This window comes from Dipodomys merriami, unplaced genomic scaffold, assembly GCF_024711535.1.
Source record: "Dipodomys merriami isolate MVZ:Mamm:240054 unplaced genomic scaffold, mDipMer1.0.p SCAF_45, whole genome shotgun sequence".
Lineage (NCBI taxonomy): Eukaryota > Metazoa > Chordata > Mammalia > Rodentia > Heteromyidae > Dipodomys > Dipodomys merriami.
The window spans coordinates 3659475-3677772 of record NW_027206013.1 but is presented as its reverse complement, the minus strand read 5'-3'; the positions used below and the strand labels follow the sequence as shown (position 1 = coordinate 3677772).

At 40.3% G+C, this 18298-nt stretch overlaps 1 protein-coding gene across 7 annotated transcripts in view; it reads left to right on the top strand.

Moving 5' to 3' along the window:
• Znf280b (zinc finger protein 280B) overlaps positions 1-18298 on the top strand; it is an 81743-nt gene that overhangs the window by 55428 nt on the left and 8017 nt on the right. For all 7 annotated transcript variants that reach the window (XR_011366451.1, XM_069994395.1, XM_069994393.1 and 4 more), the window contains 2 exons: positions 4798-4865; positions 8207-8231. Coding sequence is in view for 6 of the 7 variants with exons in the window: in XM_069994393.1 (XP_069850494.1) it covers positions 4798-4865; positions 8207-8231 (93 nt within the window). In the remaining variant the exon portion in view is untranslated. The remainder of the gene's footprint in view (positions 1-4797; positions 4866-8206; positions 8232-18298) is intronic.

Sequence of the window (18298 nt, the reverse complement as noted above, 5' to 3'; positions counted from 1 at the left end):
GACTTAAAAGAGATTTCTCAGAAGTAAAAACACATGAAGAAATGTTCCATAAAGGAAATGCAAATCAAAACAACACTGAGATTGCACCTCACCCAATCAGAATGGCCAATAGGAAAAAAAAAAAACCTAACAATAACAAATGTTGGCAGGCATGTGACCAAAGGGAACTCTATTATACTTGTGGTGGGGTTAGCTTGTTCAACCACTCTGGAAAGCAGTATGGCGCTTCCTCAAAGAAGTAAACATAGAGATTCCCTGTGACTCGGCAATTCTCTCTTGGGCATTTATTGAATAGAGCACAAAGAAAGTCGCACTAAAGCACAACCATGTTAATTGCAGCATTATTTTCCATAGCCAAGATATGGAATCAGCCCAGATGCTCCTCAATGGACAAATGGATCAAGAAAATGTGGTATAGATGCACAATAGAATTCGACTCATCTATCAGAATGATATTGTACCTTGTGTTAAGGAAATAGAAAGACTTGGAAAAAATTGTATTAAGCTAAGGAAGCCAGGCCCAGAGAAACATAGGTTGTATGGTTTCCCTCATTTGTAGTAGCAAGAATGTGCCTATATATCTATAAGTAGACACTGGATAGTAAGCAAGGGGTTACAAATGGATTAAATGTAATAGCATAATAGACTTTGTAGAGAGCGCAAATAGTATAATCGTTTTTATAGACTAAGTCAAAGCCCAACAAATAAGTACCAGGAAATGGGTACTTGCAAGAGGGGAGGGTGGGGCCAAAGGGAGAGAAGTAGAAGAATGAAGAGGGAAAGGTGGGAGAATGCAGGCAAGAATTAATTGTATATACCACAGAATTGAGAAATAGATAAGGGAAGGTGTGGGTCAAAGTCAGGTAAAGATGCCAAAGTGATACACAAGTCAAGAGGTATTGTATACATAAACTGCTTTGTTAAATGGCAAAAATTCAATATATAACCTAAAATTAATATAAATGAAGGAAGGGGTGGGTTGGGAGGGGTAGGTAAGCAGGATGAAAGGTGCTGCTCAGCTGGTCACTCCTGTAATCCTAGCTACTTGGTAGGCTGAGGTCTGAGGATTGCAGTTCAAAGCCAGCTCAGGAAGGAAAGTCCATGAGACTCTTACATCCAATTAACCACCAGAAAACCAGAAGTGGCACTGTGGCTTAAAGTGGTAGGGCACTAGCCTTGAGCAAAAGAGCTCAAGAACAGTGCCCAGGCCCAGAGTTCAAGCCCTAAGACTGACCAAAAAAAAAAAAAAAAATTGAAAGGGGTGACATTGATCAAGATGCAGTGTATTAAGCTGCTTTGGTTAATGGAAACTCCCTTTTTATAACTACTTAAAATAATAAAAATATTTTTTAAAAAATCTCTGAAACTCAAGGCACCAGCCAGTAGCTCATGCCTATAATCCTAACTACCCAGGAGGCTGAGATCTTAAGGATCACAGTTCCAAGCCAGCCTGGGGAGGAAAGTCTGTGAGACTGTTATCTCCAATTAATCACAGAAAAACAACAACAAAAAACAGAAGTGGCATTTGAAGTATCCCAAATCTGGAAATAAGGCCACCGACTCAGTTAAACTGGGCAAGGAGTCCTAATTAGCTGTGCAGGGACTACACCCCACTATTTGAGTAGTGGGATGCAGTGAAGACTTTTTCCCATGAGGGTCTTTTAAAGGAAAAACCACACAAGAAGGGGTTTGTCAAGGCAAGCAAGCAGATTTACAGAAGAAAAACATAGCCTTGAGCTGCAGAAGTAGAAGCAAAACATAGTCTTGACTTGGTCAGCTAACCAATACTATTGGATTACAAAAGTCAAAACATATCCTTGGATAGGGGTAGTCTATTTTACAGAAATTATTTTTATTATGAGCTCCTGACTAATACAGCCAACCTCAGTACAGCTGATAATAAGCCTCAAGGTCGTCCATGGCCTTCAGCCAAGTTTGTGGTAAACTGCAAAGCTGCCAGCTTGGTAAACTTGAATGAGAGATATATTTTGGCTTTTTAGTAAGGATGGAAAAGACTTAGGTTGACTACTGGCCATTTGACCTGGAGTTTCTCTCTACAGAAGGGTTCTACCTTTAATATTTGGCCCCATTTTTAATAATCAATAATTTTGTTCTTTTACTGATTTCACATGTTACAGTGTTGTGGCTCAAGTGGTAGAGTGCTAGCCTTGAGCAAAAGGAGCTCAGAGACTGGCAAAACAACAACGAAAATTACATATTTCCAACATACTGTTGGAAGGAAACAGTTGAAAAAAACAGAAGCCACCACTTGAAGCTAAATTGTGAGTATTGGAGTCTCTCAAAGACCAGCAGCCCCAATTGCAGCTAGAACAAAACTTATATAGGCCAAGACCACACAACTTGTGAGGAAATAAACCTAACAAAAGTGGGGGGGGGGGGAGAAGCAAACTATCTAGGGAAACAATCAGGGGAAATCAAGAGCCAATTATCTAAGGGAAGCATAGACCCAGTCTCCTTCAATACAATAGCACAGAATAACCATTCCCATTCCAAAAAGAGAATAGCAAGGAAGGATCAAACCACAAGACTGAATCCCAGGAAAGAGCAGATGGACTTGTGATTTGAACTCCAAGGGATTTGGGTAGCTCTGCCCCTTTGACCATGCTGTTTGTAGCCCACATGGCTTCTGGGACTGGCTCAAGAAGACGCCACAGCTTTTCTTGACAGATGTTCCAGATTCCTAGTATCTCCACACTCCTAAGGTTGCAGCTGACATGTGCACCTTCACAAACTCAATGGTGTGTGCTATATTAATCTCCTAGAGGTTCTCAACTCAGTCAACTTAACCATCAGAATTGTCATATCCCTTGTCAACTGCAGCTGAGATTTCAAAGCTAAACCCATCACCTTCTCAAAGGCTGTTTAGAGGAACTCCCATCTTGCCATTCATTGTCTGGACTTTCAGGCTTTCCTTTAACATCTGTGTGGAAGCCTGGCTTGCCCTCTCAATTCTTTCATTCTGCATACTTGCAAAATCAGCCTCATATAGATAATACCAAGGTCTGCTGCCAGCCTCAGCAGTAAGTAGCAGGGGTCCCTTGGATCACAGCAGCTTGGGCATCTTAGGAAAACACTTTCCTAGTGGGATACAAAGTACCCTAGAGCCCCCTTTTTTTTTTTTTTGTCAGTCATGGGGCTTGAACTCTGGGCCTGGGCGCTGTCCCTAAGCTCTTCAGCTCAAGGCTAGCGCTCTACCCCTTGAGCCACAGCACCACTTCCAGCTTTCTGCATGGTTTATTGGAGATAAGAGTCTCACAGCCTTTCTTGCCTGGGCTGGCTTTGAACCGCAATCCTCAGATCTCAGCCTCCCTCATGAGTAGCTAGGATTACAGGAGTGAGCCACCATACTCAGCTTCTAGAGCTCTTTGCTTAAAAGTCTTTCAAATAAGTTAAAACCTTTACACTCTTGATTCTGTGGTGGGCAGACTACAGCCTAATCCTGAGAAGCTCTTCTAGGATCTTGTTGTCTGGGAGCTAAGTACTTAATTTATTTTTAATGTTACTAATCTCTTTAACAAGCATACTCTTTTTGTTTGCAACTTTAACTTGGTCATTTTTCCATCAAAGAACAGGATTTTCAGCAGGGCACTGGTGGCTCACGCCTGTAATCCTAGCTATGCAGGAGGCTGAGATCTGAGGACCATGGTACAAAGCCAGCCCTGGCAGGAAAGACCCTGAGACTCCTATCTCCATTAAACCACCAGAAAACCGGAAGTAGTACTGTAGCTCAAGTGGTAGAATGCTCTCCTTGAGCTGAAGGGCTGAGGGACAGCTCCCAGGCACAGAGTTCAAGCCCTACAACTAACAACAATAAAAAACAAACAAACATGATTTTCAAATCTTTTTTTGCTTTGCCTTTTGTCCCTGATTCCCAAGTCTGCTAATCTAACTAAAAATAAACAACAATGTCCATTTCACATTCTAAATGCTGTACTATCTTGAAATACTCTCTGCAAATTACTTAATCCACTATTTTTAAATTCCTTCTTACTCAAAGTCTCAAGACGTGGACAAAATATAGACCAATGTCTTTATGCTTGAATGTAATATGAATGGTCTCTAGTCCAATTCCCAGCTGAGTCTTCAATTCCATCTGAAACCTTATGAGCACAGATTTAATGTGTACATTTCTATTATTCTGCTTTTCTGAGTTTCCACCAGAATCTCCCATTAATTTGTACTTTGTAGTATCCTAGGCGTTTGGTTTTATCTTTTTCTTTTTTTCTAGTTTACTTTTCCAAACTTCCAAATTCTTCCCACCAGCTAATTCCAAAGGAAACTGAAAGACATTGTCAAGTAAAGCTGCAGCGACAACACTACTTCTCTGGTACCAATTTTCAGTACTAGTTTTATATCACTGTGACATAGAAGCTAAGGTGGATAACAAAGATTTACTTGACTCACATTCTTAGAGATTTTAGTTCATAGTCTTTGGCTCTGTTGATTTGGGGCCTGTGGTGAGGCAGAGCATCATGAAGCATGTGAAGGAGGAGACTTTCCCTCATGGCACATATGACACAGAGAAAAAAAAATACTGCAAGAGGCCAGGGCAAGGAGGCTCCCAAGCAACCTTCTTTCTCCAGCTAAGATCTGCCTCTCATAAGTCCATAGATGGCATTATAATGCCATCACATTATGAACCTATTGTGATATTAGTCCATTCACTAAGCTAGGGTCCTCCTGACCTCTGGAAATACCCACACAGGCTCACCTGGCGTGTGCTTTACTAATCTCAAAAGTGTTTCTCAATCTAATACTTAAACTCTATGTTCCCAGGTGCCCAGGAAGGCCCAACTCAGAAGCCATGTGGTGGACAAGAGGAAGTATCACCATCCACTGAAATGGTAAAGTGATTCTTCTTGTCCTGAAGTAGAAATGTTGCTTTCATAAGTTCAACATCCTTAGCCATAAAGTAACTACAAATCAAAACCAATTAAGATTTTATATCTCACTCAGAGTGGTAACTGTCAAGGAAACAAACAACAAATGCTGATGGGAGATGTGGGAAAAGAGAAACCCTCATCCATTGTTGGTGAGACTATAAATTAGTATAACAACTATGGAAATTAATATAGAAATTCCTCAAAAAATTAAATATAGATCTACATGATGGCTTACACCATTGGGCATCTATCAGATCAACATACCAGAAAGATATCTGCATACCCATGTTTATTGCATCACTATTCACAATAGTCAAACAGTATACATGTACATACATAAATACCATGGAGTTACACAGCCATAAAGAAAAAATGATATCATTTCATTTACAAGAAAATGGATAGAATTGGATAATATCATGTGAAACAAGAAATGTCAAATTTCAGAAAGCTAAATATTATATGTTTTGGCTTATATGTAGAAGCTACACCTAAAAAAACATACATATTCATGGACATATGCACATACTTATATGTACACACATATATACCTATATAGATATATATACATATATATACATAAAATGGGCATAGAACATGATCTATAGGACTATTTAGGCAGATAAGGGAAAAAGTAGAAAAAAACTGATGGGAGGGTAAATAACTTCAAAATACATTGTAACTATGTGTGTAAATGGCATGAGGAATATCAATGAAAGCCATTCATCAACAGAGTCAGAGGCAGGGAAGGGAAAGCAATAGAGAGGTTATTCTTAGCACAATATATTGTATGTGCATCTGAAATATGGTGAAAACCCTTGGTGAAATTAATACACACACACAAACACATATATACACACACACACAAAGAATGACAGGAAAGTAAAACAGGCTATGTTGTGGGGGAAGGGGATAGATACCAATAGAAGTAAGGAGGAAAGGTTAACAAAGAGGATGAATGAAGATGAATATGGTAGAAGTAGTTTGTTTGCATATATTAAAATAGAAATAAATAATAAGGGGGCTGGGCAGGTGGCTCAGTGGTAGAGTGTTTGCCTTGCATGCATGAGGCCCTGGGTTCGATTCCTCAGTAGCACATAAGCAAAAAGAAAAAAGCCAGAAGTGGCACTGTGGGTCAAATGGTAGAGCGCTAGCCTTGAGCTGAAGAGCTGAGGGACAGTGCCCAGGCCCAGAGTTCAGGTCCCACAACTGGACCCCCCCCAAAAAAAAAGAAAGAAAGAAAGAAAGAAAGAAGGAAAGAAAGAAAGAAAGGAAAGAATATAAATAACAGTAAAGTAAATAACAAAATCTGTTTTAATTTTTCTGTGTATGTGCTGGTACTGGGGCTTGAACTCAGGACCTGGGCACTGTCCCTTAGCTTTCCCACTTGGGCCACAGCTCCACTTCTGGCTTTTGGGTAGTTAATAGAGATAGGAGTCTCATGGGCTTTCCTGTGCAGCCTGGCTTTCAGCTGTGGTCCTTAGATCTGATCCTCCTGAGAAGCTAGGATTACAGGGGTGAGCCATCCATCTGGTGAGCCCAGATGAAATTATTTTAAGAAGATGGGTAAAGGAGAGTAATAAGAGGGGTGAGTGTGATCCAAATATATTGTATGCATAAGTAGAAATATCACAATGAAAACCTCACTTATATAGTCTAACTAATATATGCTATCAAATTCTAAACAACAAATATTATTTTCTTAGTTTCTTGTTTTTAAGTTGAATTCAGCTATTAAAATATGACTGTGGCTGGGTGCTGGTGGCTCATGCCTGTGTTTCTAACTACCCAGGAGGATGAAATCTGAGGATAGAGGCTTGAAGCTAACCCCAGGCAGTAAAGTCTATGACTTTTGTTTTGTTTTTTTTTTTGTCAGTCATGGGGCTTGAAGTTCAAGGGTCTGGGCATTGTTCCTGGGCTCTTTTGCTTAAGGCTAATGCTCTGTCACTTTGAGCTATAGCTCCACTTCTGGTTTTCTGGTAGTTAATTGGAGATAAGAATTTCAGAGACTTTTCCTGCCTGAGCTGTCTTTGAACCATGATCCCCAGATCTCAGTCTCCTGAGTAGCTAGGATTACAGGCATGAGCCACCAACACCCAGCCGTGAGACTCTTATTTCCAATTAACCCACAAAAAGAAGGAAGTGAAGCTGTGGCTCAAGTGGTAGAGTACTAGCCTTGAGCAAAAAAGCTCAAGTACAGCCCAGGCCCAAGCCCAAGGACCAACACATAAACACACACACACACACACATACACACACACTATATACATTATAAACACTGGATTTTATTGGATTTTGCTTTCTGAAAGGTGGATGAATAGATCCTTACCAAGTGATATCTTTTTTTTTTATTGTTTGTTTGTTTTTTTTTGGTTCGGTTGTGGGGCCTGAACTCTGGGCCTGGACCCTGTCCCTCAGTTCTTCAGCTCAAGGCCAGTGCTCTACCACTTGAGCCACAGTGCCACTTCCGAAATTTTTCTTTTTTGCTTATGTGGTGCTGAGGAATCGAACCCAGGGCCTCATGCATGCAAGGCAAGCGCTCTACCACTGAGCCACCTTCCCAGCCCGATATCTTTTTTTTTAGGTCCCGTCGTGGGGCCAGGGCCTCATGCATGCAAGGCAAGCGCTCTACCACTGAGCCATCTTCCCAGCCCCCACTCAAGTTTTTATAACTATTCAGTGTGAATGTATCCTCACCCAGCAACATGATTATTTTGCTTTGAACACTGTTCTAATACTGCCACCTTCCCAGCCCCCCAAGTGATATCTTTAAAAATAAAAAAAAAAGCGGCACTGGTGGCTCATGCCTGTAATCATAGCTACTCAGGACGCTGAGATCTGAGGTTTAAAGCCAGTCCAGGCATGATAGTCCCTGAGACTCTTATCTCCAATAGACCACTAGAAAACCAGAAGTGGTGCTGTGGCTCAAGTGGTAGAGTGCTAGCCTTGAGCTGAAGAGCATAGGGACAGTGCCCAGGCCCAGAGTTCAAGCGCCACGACTGACCAAAAAAAAAAAAAAAGAAGACATTTGCAAATATCAACACGGGTTGTAAACAGTGTGCTAGATAGGGATCCTCTTCCTTGGAAGGATTGTCTCTTCATTGGATTAAATATTTTGAAATTGCTGATGTAATTGGAGCTGAGATATACATCTAGGAAAAGCTATGGGTTTGCCAAAGATGTACCCTATCCTTGTTTTTGGGAACCTTTGAATTTACAATATTTCTTATATCTTTTCAAATTCTCAGAATGAACATACAACAATTTTAATTATTTTGTGTGTATGTGTGTGTGTATTGCAGGAAACCTCAAAACAGAGCAAAGCTGGTAAGTAGTCTGGAGTTCTTTTTTTTTTTTTAATTTAAATTTTATTCTATTTTATTTGAGAGCATACTGTACAGAGGGGTTACAATTACATTGGCAGGATAATGCATACATTTCTTACCAAGCATTGCAGCCTCCTCCTTTGTTTACCCTTCACCTCCCTTCCCATCCTCCCCCCTCCCCCCTACCCAATCATATCCCCCTCCCCCCCCACACCGACATTGTAAAGCTTGCTTTGACATGACATTTTGTAATTCTCCTTGTTGCAACAGGTCCACCTGAATCCTTAAACGACTTGTTTGTCCCCATCTCCTCCACATGTTATACTGACATCAAATAAAGTGAAAGCAGGGGTTACTCTGTGGGGGAGGGACATACAAAGCAACAAAGAAATAATCTTATAAATGCGTTAGAAACACATGCATGAAAGAAACGAAAACATTAAAATACATATTTAAGGGTTCGTTTTCCTAACATCACATTATCTGACCTTTTCCGCTTGACTCATACCTATACTAGATATTGCAAATAAGGGAAACCATGGGACCTATGTTTCTTTGGGCCTGGCTTACTTCACTTAATATAATTTTTTCCAAGCCTTTCCATTTCCTAACAAATGGGGAAATGTCATTCTTTCTGATGGAGGCATAGAATTCCATTGTGTATATATACCACATTTTCTTGATCCATTCATCTACTGAGGGGCTTCTGGGTTGGTTCCATATCTTAGCTATGGTAAATAATGCTGCAATAAACATAGTTGTGCTGGTAGCTTTAGTGTGGTCTTGTTTGTATACATTTGGGTAAATGCCCAAAAGTGCGATTGCTGGATCATAGGGGAGATCTATGTGAAGTCTTTTGAGGAACCTCCATACTGCTTTCCAAAGTGGTTGAACAAGTTTACATTCCCACCAACAATGAAGTAAGGTTCCTTTCTGTCCACATCCCCTCCAGCATCTGTTGTTGTTAGAGTTCTTGATTTTTGCTGTTCTAACTGGAGTGAGGTGATATCTCAATGTTGTTTTGATTTGCATTTCTTTTATGGCTAGGGATGTTGAACATTTCTTCATGTGTCTATTGGCCATCCTTCTTTCTTCTTCAGAGAAGCTTCTCTTTAAGTCTTTCGCCCACTTATTTATTGGGCAGTTGTTTCTTTGAGGATTTGTTGTTGGGTGGTTTAATTTTTTGAGTTCCAAGTATATTTTAGATATGAGACCCTTGTCCGTTGTATGGCTAGTAAAGATCTTCTCCCAATCGGTGGGCTTTCTATTGATCTTGCTAGCTATGTCATTTGCCCTGCAGAAGCTCTGCAACCTTATGCAATCCCATTTGTCCAACCTTTCTTTGATTTGTTGTGTTTCCGGGTCTCTATTCAGAAAATTTCGGCCTGAGCCAAGGAGACCTAGGGTTTCTCCTATTCCATCCTGTAATGTTTTCAGAGTGTCTGCTTTGAGTTCAAGGTCTTTGATCCATTTGGAGTTGATTCTGGTGCAGGGTGATATATAAGGATCTAGCTTTAGTTTTCTACATGTAGTTAACCAATTTTGCCAGCACCATTTACTGAAGAGGCTGTCTTTCTTCCATTCTATTGTTTTAGCTTCCTTATCGAAGATTAGATGGCTATAGGTCTGTAGGTTCATTTCTGGGTTTTCAATTCTATTCCATTGGTCCTGAGGTCTGTTCTTATGCCAATACCAAGCTGTTTTGATTACTATGGCTTTATAGTAGAGTTTGAAATTTGGTATTGATATTCCTCCAGCAGTGTTCTTTCCGTTGAGAAGTGTTTTTGCTATTCGGGGTCTTTTATTGTTCCATATGAATTTTTGGATTGCCTCTTCTATTTCCTTGAAGAATGAGGGTGGAATTTTGATAGGTATTGCGTTGAATTTGTAGATAGCCTTGGGAAGTATTGCCATTTTCACGATGTTAATCTTGCCAATCCAGGAGCATGGGAGGTTTTGCCATTTTTTAAGTTCTGTGTTGATTTCCTTTTTCAAGATTTTAAAGTTTTCATCATAGAGGTCCTTCACTTCTTTAGTTAAGTTAATTCCTAGGTATTTTATTTTTTGTGGGGCTATTACAAATGGAGTTGCTTTCCTAATTTCAGCCACACTATTCTCATTGTTGGCATACAGAAAAGCCATTGATTTTTGGGGGTTAATTTTATAACCTGCTACTTTGCCAAAGTTTTGAATCAGCTTGAGTAATTTGGGAGTGGAGTCTATGGGATTCTTTAAATACAAGATCATGTCATCTGCAAAGAGGGAGAGTTTTATTTCTTCTTTCCCTATTTGGATCCCCTTTATGTCTACATCTTGTCTTATTGCTGTTGCTAGGCATTCTAATACTAGATTGAAGAGAAGTGGAGAGAGTGGGCATCCTTGTCTTGTTCCTGAGTTAAGAGGAAATGGCTTTAGTTTTTCACCATTGAGTATAATGCTGGCTGTAGGTTTGTCATATACAGCCTTTATTGTATTGAGGAATGTTCCATGGATTCCTAATTTTTCCAAAACCTTCATCATAAAGGGGTGTTGGATCTTGTCGAATGCTTTTTCTGCGTCTATTGAGATAACCATGTGGTTCTTGTTCTTGCTCCTGTTGATGTGATGAATAATATTAATTGATTTGCGTATATTGAACCAGCTTTGCATCCCTGAAATGAATCCTGTTTGATCGTGGTGTATGATTTTTTGGATGAATTGTTGAAGTCGATTGGCCAAAATTTTGTTGAGAAGTTTTGCATCAATGTTCATCAAAGAAATGGGTCTATAGTTCTCTTTCTTTGATGAGTCCCTGCCTGGTTTTGGGATGAGGGTTATGATGGCTTCATAGAATGTGTTCGGTAGTGAGCTTTCTCTTTCAATTTCATTGAAGAGTTGGAGGAGAATTGGTGTGAGCTCTGCTTTGAAGGCCTTGTAAAATTCCACTGTAAAACCATCTGGTCCTGGACTTTTCTTAGCTGGGAGGTCTCTTATTGCTGTTTCTATTTCAATGCTTGATATGGGCCTGTTAAGATAGTTTAACTCATCTTGGTTTAGTTTTGGCATGTCAATATTTGCTAGGAAGAGGTCCATTTCTGTCAAGTTGTCAAACTTATTAGCATAAAGTTTTGAGAAGTATTCCTTTATAATGTTCTGAATCTTGGTTGTTTCCGTGGTGATGTTTCCATTCTCATCTCTGAGTTTATTAATTTGGGTGTGTTCTCTTCTTTTTCTGATAAGATTTGCTAAGGGTCTGTCAATTTTGTTAAGTTTTTCAAAGAACCAACTCTTTGTTTTGTTGATTCTTTCTATAGTTTTTTGGATTCTAATTCATTTAATTCTGATTTAATTTTGATTATTTCTTTCCGTCTACTGGATTGGGGTTTATCTTGCTGCTCTTTTTCAAGGAGGTTTAGATGTGTCATTAAATTGCTAGTTTCAGATCTCTCCAATGTGTTGATGTACGAGCTCAGAGCTATAAACTTGCCTTTGAGTACTGCCTTTGCTGTGTCCCAGAGGAGCTGGTAATTTGTGTGTTCATTTTTGTTGAATAGCATGAACATTTGAATTTCCTTTCTAATCTCTTCCATGACCCACTCTTGATTCAGCAGTGTGTTGTTTAGCCTCCATGTGATACCGGACTTTCTTTGGTGGCTTTTGGTGTTGAGTTCTAATTTTATTCCCTTGTGGTCAGAGAGAATGCAGGGTATAACTTCAATGTTTCTGAATTTAGACAAGTTTGCTTTGTGGCCTAGAATGTGGTCTATTTTAGAAAACGTTCCATGTGCTGCTGAGAAGAACGTGTATTCTGATGCTGCTGGGTGAAATGTTCGGTAAATGTCTGTTAAGTCTAGTTGATCTATGCAGCTGTTTAGATCTGCAGTTTCTCTGTTGAGTTTTTGCCGAGTTGATCTGTCTAGTGGGGAGAGTGGTGTGTTAAAATCCCCAACAATTAATGTCTTTGGATCTATATGGGATTTGAGGGAAAGTAGTGTTTCTTTGATAAATTTGGGTGCTCCATTGTTTGGCGAATAGATATTTAGAATTGTAATATCCTCCTGAAGGAGAGATCCTTTAATTAGTATGTAGCGACCTTCTTTATCTCTTCTCACGATTTTTAATTTGAAGTCTATTTTATCTGATATTAGGATTGCAACTCCCGCCTGTTTATGAGGGCCATTTGCTTGGTAGATTTTGTTCCAGCCTTTAACATTGAAAATGTGTTTGTTTTTACGGGCAAGATGTGACTCCTGCAGGCAGCAGATAGAAGGATCTTGTTTTTTAATCCAACTAGACAGTCTATGTCGCTTAATTGGAGAGTTCAGTCCGTTAACGTTAAGAGATAGGACTGAGAGGTATTTGGGAGTTCCTGCCATGTTATCTACCTTCTTGGGGGCTGCGAAAACTGGGTTCTTCCTATGGTTCTTGGATTCTCAGTTTGGGTGCAGTTTGTTGGCCTTTATTGTGGTCTTGTTGGTTTTCTATGTGTAGGACATCTTTAAGAATCTTTTGTAGGGCTGGTTTGGTGGAGATGTATTGTTTCAATTTTTCTTTGCTGTGGAAGGTTTTTATTTGGCCTTCAGTTATGAAGGAGAGTTTAACTGGGTACAGTATTCTTGGTTGATAGTTGTTTGTTTTTAGGGCATGGCATACATCATTCCAGGATCTTCTTGCTTTGATTGTCTCTGCTGAGAAATCTGAGGTGATTCTAATTGGTTTCCCTTTATAGGTGATTACCCTTTTCTCCCTGACAGCTTTAAGGATCTTTTCCTTGTTCTGAGTTGATCCTGTGTGGATTATAATGTGACGGTGGGATGTCCTATTCTGGTCTGGTCTATTTGGGGTTCTAAAGGCTTCTTGTATCTGAATAGGCCTATCTTTTTGCATGTTTGGGAAGTTCTCTGCTAGGATCCTGTTAAACAAATTTCCTAGACCATTAACTTCTGTTTCTAGGTGCTCCTCTACACCCATTATCCTTAAGTTAGGCCTTCTGATGGTGTCTTCCAGGTGTTGGATAAATCTATCATATTTCTTGGACTTGTCTTGGATGGTTGTATGTTCTTTCTCTATAATATCTAGGCTGTCTTCAATCCCTGAGATTCAATCTTCTGCATGGTCTAACCTGCTGTCAAGACTCTCTACTTTGTTTTTAATCTCTTTTCCTTCTAATTGGTCAGCTTTGATGGCTTCAAGTTCTTTGTTGAAGCTCTGTTTTAGGTCTTGTATGAATCTCTTTACTTCCTTAATTTGGTGTTCAGTGTTTGTCCTCAAATCACTTAGTTGATTGGATATGGTTTCCTTGGACTCCCATTCCTTCTGTTGGGTTCCATTCAGCATTCCCTTTGTGGTCTCCCTGACTTCCTTCAGCTCTTTGTTAATGGATTCTATGGATGCCTTTAGTGATCTTTGTGTGTTCTCTACCTGGTCTCTCAATTCCTGTATTACTCTTTGTTTAGCTTCCTCACGTTCGTGGGATTCCTGCAGTTCTCTTTGAGTGTTCTCAGCCTGCTCACGCCATTCCTCCCTTTCTCTTTGAGTATTCTCAAGTTGTTCACGCAAATCCTGTATCAGTTTTTGAGTAGCTTCCTCACGCTTATGATATTCCTGTATAAACTTCTGGGATGCCTCCTCTCTCTCCCTATCACGCTCATAGAGAGTCCTTTGTAAGTTGTCAAACTTCTCATTTATCATGTTTGCCACCAGTGTTTGTAGAGCTATTTGGGAACTCTCCTCTGGATTGTTCATTATCTGATCTGACCCCTGATTATCAAGATTGGGAATTGAGATACCCGAATTTGCCATTTTTCTTGTGTTTTTCCGGCTTACTCTGCCCATTTGAGATGAAGATAGCACCAGTTTTGTGCTAGAACACTATCTTAAGGCAACCATCAACCAAAGTTTGCATTTGTACAGTCAATAGTCTACAGATACAATCTAGTTCAACAGATACATCTATTCAACATCAAACAACTATATTTTAAAGGACTTCGAACTGCAGAAAAGAATTTGGAAAACCAGAAATTATTAGGATTAGGGAGAGATGTGGGTGAAAAATAGGAATAGATTGGTGTGGGGAGGCACAGGGAGAGTTAACTATGTCCTAATCACAATGCAGGAAATGGGTTGGGTAGGATGCAAGTAGAGAGAGAGAGAAAAAGAAGAGAGGGATAGGGGAATGAAAAGAGACCAGAAAAAAAAATAGAAACGTAAAAATTAATGTTATTGTAGAGATTAAAAGACCATCTATTTAGAGAGGAATGTGAATATGTTGTGAGAAAGGGAGGGACATAGAGGAGATGTGAAAAACTTTAAAGATGGGAAAGGGAGAAGAAAAGATCAGAAGTTCAGTAGAGCTAGACAAAAAACAAAAAGATAATTATGAAAGAAAGAAAAAGAGAAAGAAGATAAGAAAAGAAAGGAAAACGCTCATTTACATATTCCTAAAATAAAAATTATAAGAGGAGAAAAAAAAGTTACTGGAAATCAATTATTTTTTCAGAAGAGGCAAAAATTAAAGATTAATAAAAGTTTTAAAAGAGAAAAAAATTTTTATATATATATAAGGTAACCAAAAACAAAAAACAAACAAAAAAAAAAAGAAAAGAAGAAAAAAAAAGAAGAAAAAAAAAAAGTCCTTTGATTTTTTTTGGGGGGGGGAGGGGTGGGAAGAATCCTGTATCTCCCTTTTGTCTGTAACCAGCCTTTTGTTGGAGTCTCTGGTCAGCTTGAGGTCCTGTGGCTTGATTGGTTTCTTAAGTCGGTTTGTTGGAAGAGGCAGAAAAATGCTCTGCTTTACCCAAGATTTTGAGATCCCCCTCCCAGGTTAGTTTTCTAGGAGGGTGATCTGCTTTGAGAATCACAAAAGAGGGGGATGCAGTGGTGAGGCTAGGTTCTGGGTAGAGTTGAGGCCTTTCAACAATCAGTAGCTTTTTCCTGGGGCTGTTTTGTGCAAAAAGAAAATCTCCCAGAGCCCAGCCTGGAGCCGTTCTCAGGGATTCTGTTTTTCAATTGATTGTTGAGGCTGCTAGAGGGAGGGGCAGCCTCTGGCTCTGGTTACCCAGTGAGGGAAGCCACTCCAATGGCTGGCGCCTGAGCTGGGTGACTTTTCCCTGGATGGAGCCGAGTCTGGCAGGTCACTTTGCCGTTAAGTTCTTGTGACCTGCTAAATGACTCGTTTTATTCCAAGGCCTGGGTTGGAGCTGGCAGCTCCTCCGGGCTTTGTCGGTATCCAATATGGAGATCACCGGTGCTGGGGGGGGGGGGGAGGGGTGGCCTTCCCTCCTCTGCTCCCTGAGAAGGAGTGAGGACGTCGGGCTTCTACTCACGCCGAGTCTTGGATCCTGGGTCGTCTCTGGTCTGCAAGCTGCAGGTTGAAGATGTCCGCTCTTTGTTGGTTCTTGCTGGTGTTGAGTAGAATCCGCTCGCCCGCTGCGTCTGGCTCCTTCATCCCGGACTCTCTGTGTGAGCGCCCAGGTATGGCCCTCCCGGCTGCGGTCTCCGCCGCTTGCGACCCTGCCGCCGCCGCCGCGGCCGCTGCTGGCGAGCACTCAGGTGTTTCTTTTTGCCTTGGCTTCCCTCTCTTGTCTAACTCTCTGTCCTGTGATGGCACACTTGGTGTGATTCTCTGGCTTAGGACTGTTCACTGGAACTCTAAAACTGCTTTCTATGCGAGAGCTTGTTCAGATTACAGCTTCTCCTCCGCCATCTTCCCGGAACTCCCTCTGGAGTTCTTTTTTTGGATGCATTTTTTTATTGTTGCTTTAAAGGTGATCTACAGAGTATTACAGTTAGATAAGTCAGATAAAGAGTATATTTATTTTTAACAATACCACCCCCTTCCCTTGTACTTTCAATTTTTCCCTCTGGTTCCCCACCTACAAGTTTTATATATATATATACATATATATATAAAAGTTTTATGTGTGTATGTGTATGATATCTTTGACATAGTGTCTGAGTATCACTGCTGCATTTTTTCACCCTTTTGCCCTCCATTTCTGTGTCCACCCCCTTACCCTCCTAAAGACAGATAAATGAACAAAGGAGATAAAAGGAAAAGAATATAAAAACAGTAACAAAGAGAAAAACCTCTTTTTATTATTTTTTTTGTCAGTCGTGGGGCCTGAACTCTAGGCCTAGGTGCTGTCCCTCAGCTCTTCATCTCAGGCTAGTGCTTTACCACTTGAGCCACAGCACCACTTCCATCTTTTTCTGCTTATGTGATGCTGAAGAATTGAACCCAGGGCCTCATGCATGCAAGGCAAGCACTACACCACTGAGCCACCTTCCCAGCCCTGAGAAAAACCTCTTATTCCCATTTCCTGGAATTCATTTTGATAAATATTATTTTATATGATCAGATGCACATAGCTATTGTGCCTTTGTGATCCTCTCCTAAGAGCATCCTCCTTTGGTCTCACTCTGTCTGAATGCCTACAGACCTGTATAATATATCATGTCCCAGTGTAATTTTTTGGAAGGAAAAAAATCTAGATGCTAAAATGGGCCTGGTATTCTCTTTGAAGAGCCACTCTGATTCTGGATTTTGATAGGATAAGGATAATAGAAGCATTGTGGGGGAAATCTTGATTAAATAAAAACTTTCAAGTTCCTGGAAGCAATTATATTCAATTTAGTTTTAGGTGGTATGGTGTCCAAGATTTCTTGGACTTTTGTTATATGTTTTGTGACTGTGAATATATGTGTGACTGTATAGAAGAGAGGCTGTATGTTTTCTCTGAAGATATTTTCATCTTACTCAGCAAAACTGCTCCCATAACTTCTCAAAGCATAACACATGCTTTATATGCAGTAACTCATCCAGTCTCATTACAATTGTACCTGGAGTTTCGTGTCTAATTCCCATTGCTTAGTTTGAGTAATTAAAGCACCAAAACGAATGACTCAGGCTCTCTATACATAGAAAAGTCAAAATATGAACCCATGTGTGGGGGCCAATGGTGTTGCTCTCAACTAATGACATGAACTTGAGTTTTTGTCATGGACTCATTAGTCCCAATACATTCCTGTATAAATCTAAAGTTCTCCAGTATCAGAGTTTATAGATGTTGTCCATAAAGGTTCCTTTATAAAGTTGTCTTCATTGTCATTTATGTATGGGTGTGGGTATGTGTGCCAGTTCTAGGTCTTGAACTCAGGACCTGGGCATTGTTCCTGAACTCTGCTCTTCCACTTGAGCCAATGCTCCACTTTTGGCTTTTTGATGACTAATTCGAGATATGAGTCTCACAGACTTTCCTGCCTAGGCTGGCTTTGAGCCACGATCCTCATATCTCAGCCTCCTGAGTAGCTAGGATTACAGGTATGAGTAGTACCCAATTCATTGTTATTTAAACCATGTTAGTAACAGAAAAAAAATTTCTACCCATTGGCATAGTCTTTCTTGGGAAATAATTGTAAATATACTCTGATGCTTTTGGTCAGGTCATAGGTCCTTTGAGGTACATGTGACCATGTAAGGCATGTTGATTTGTATCTTAGAAACTGAAATTTTCTCTTAGAAAATGAATCCAAACATATTAGCATCGACTGAATATTTTATCACACATGATAAGCAATAGAATGTTCCAGTTCTTTCCAATGAAGATATTATAAGAGTGAAAGACTAAGTTCTTGAAGTTGGTTGAACATAATTGCTATAATTTTGTTGCAGCTTTCTTGTACCCATGGGTTAAACAGCATTAGCATTTACTGACTGGATAGTGTGGTCTTTGCAGCCACCGACTGAACAGTCTCTCTCTCTCTCTCTCTCTCTCTCTCTCTCTCTCTCTCTCTCTCTCTCTCTCTCTCACACACACACACACACACACACACACACACACCATAGAAACTGAAGAATGGGTAGGGGGGCTGGGAAGGTGGCTTAGTGGTAAAGTGCTTGCCTTGCATGCATGAGGCCCTGGGTTCGATTCCTGAGCACCACTAAGCAGAAAAGGCCAGAAGTGGCACTGTGGCTCAAGTGATACAGTGCTAGCCTTGAGCTGAAATGCTGAGGGACAGCACCCAGGCCCAGAGTTGAAGCCCCACAACCCACAAAAGAAAAAGAAAAAGAAAGAAACTGAAGAATGT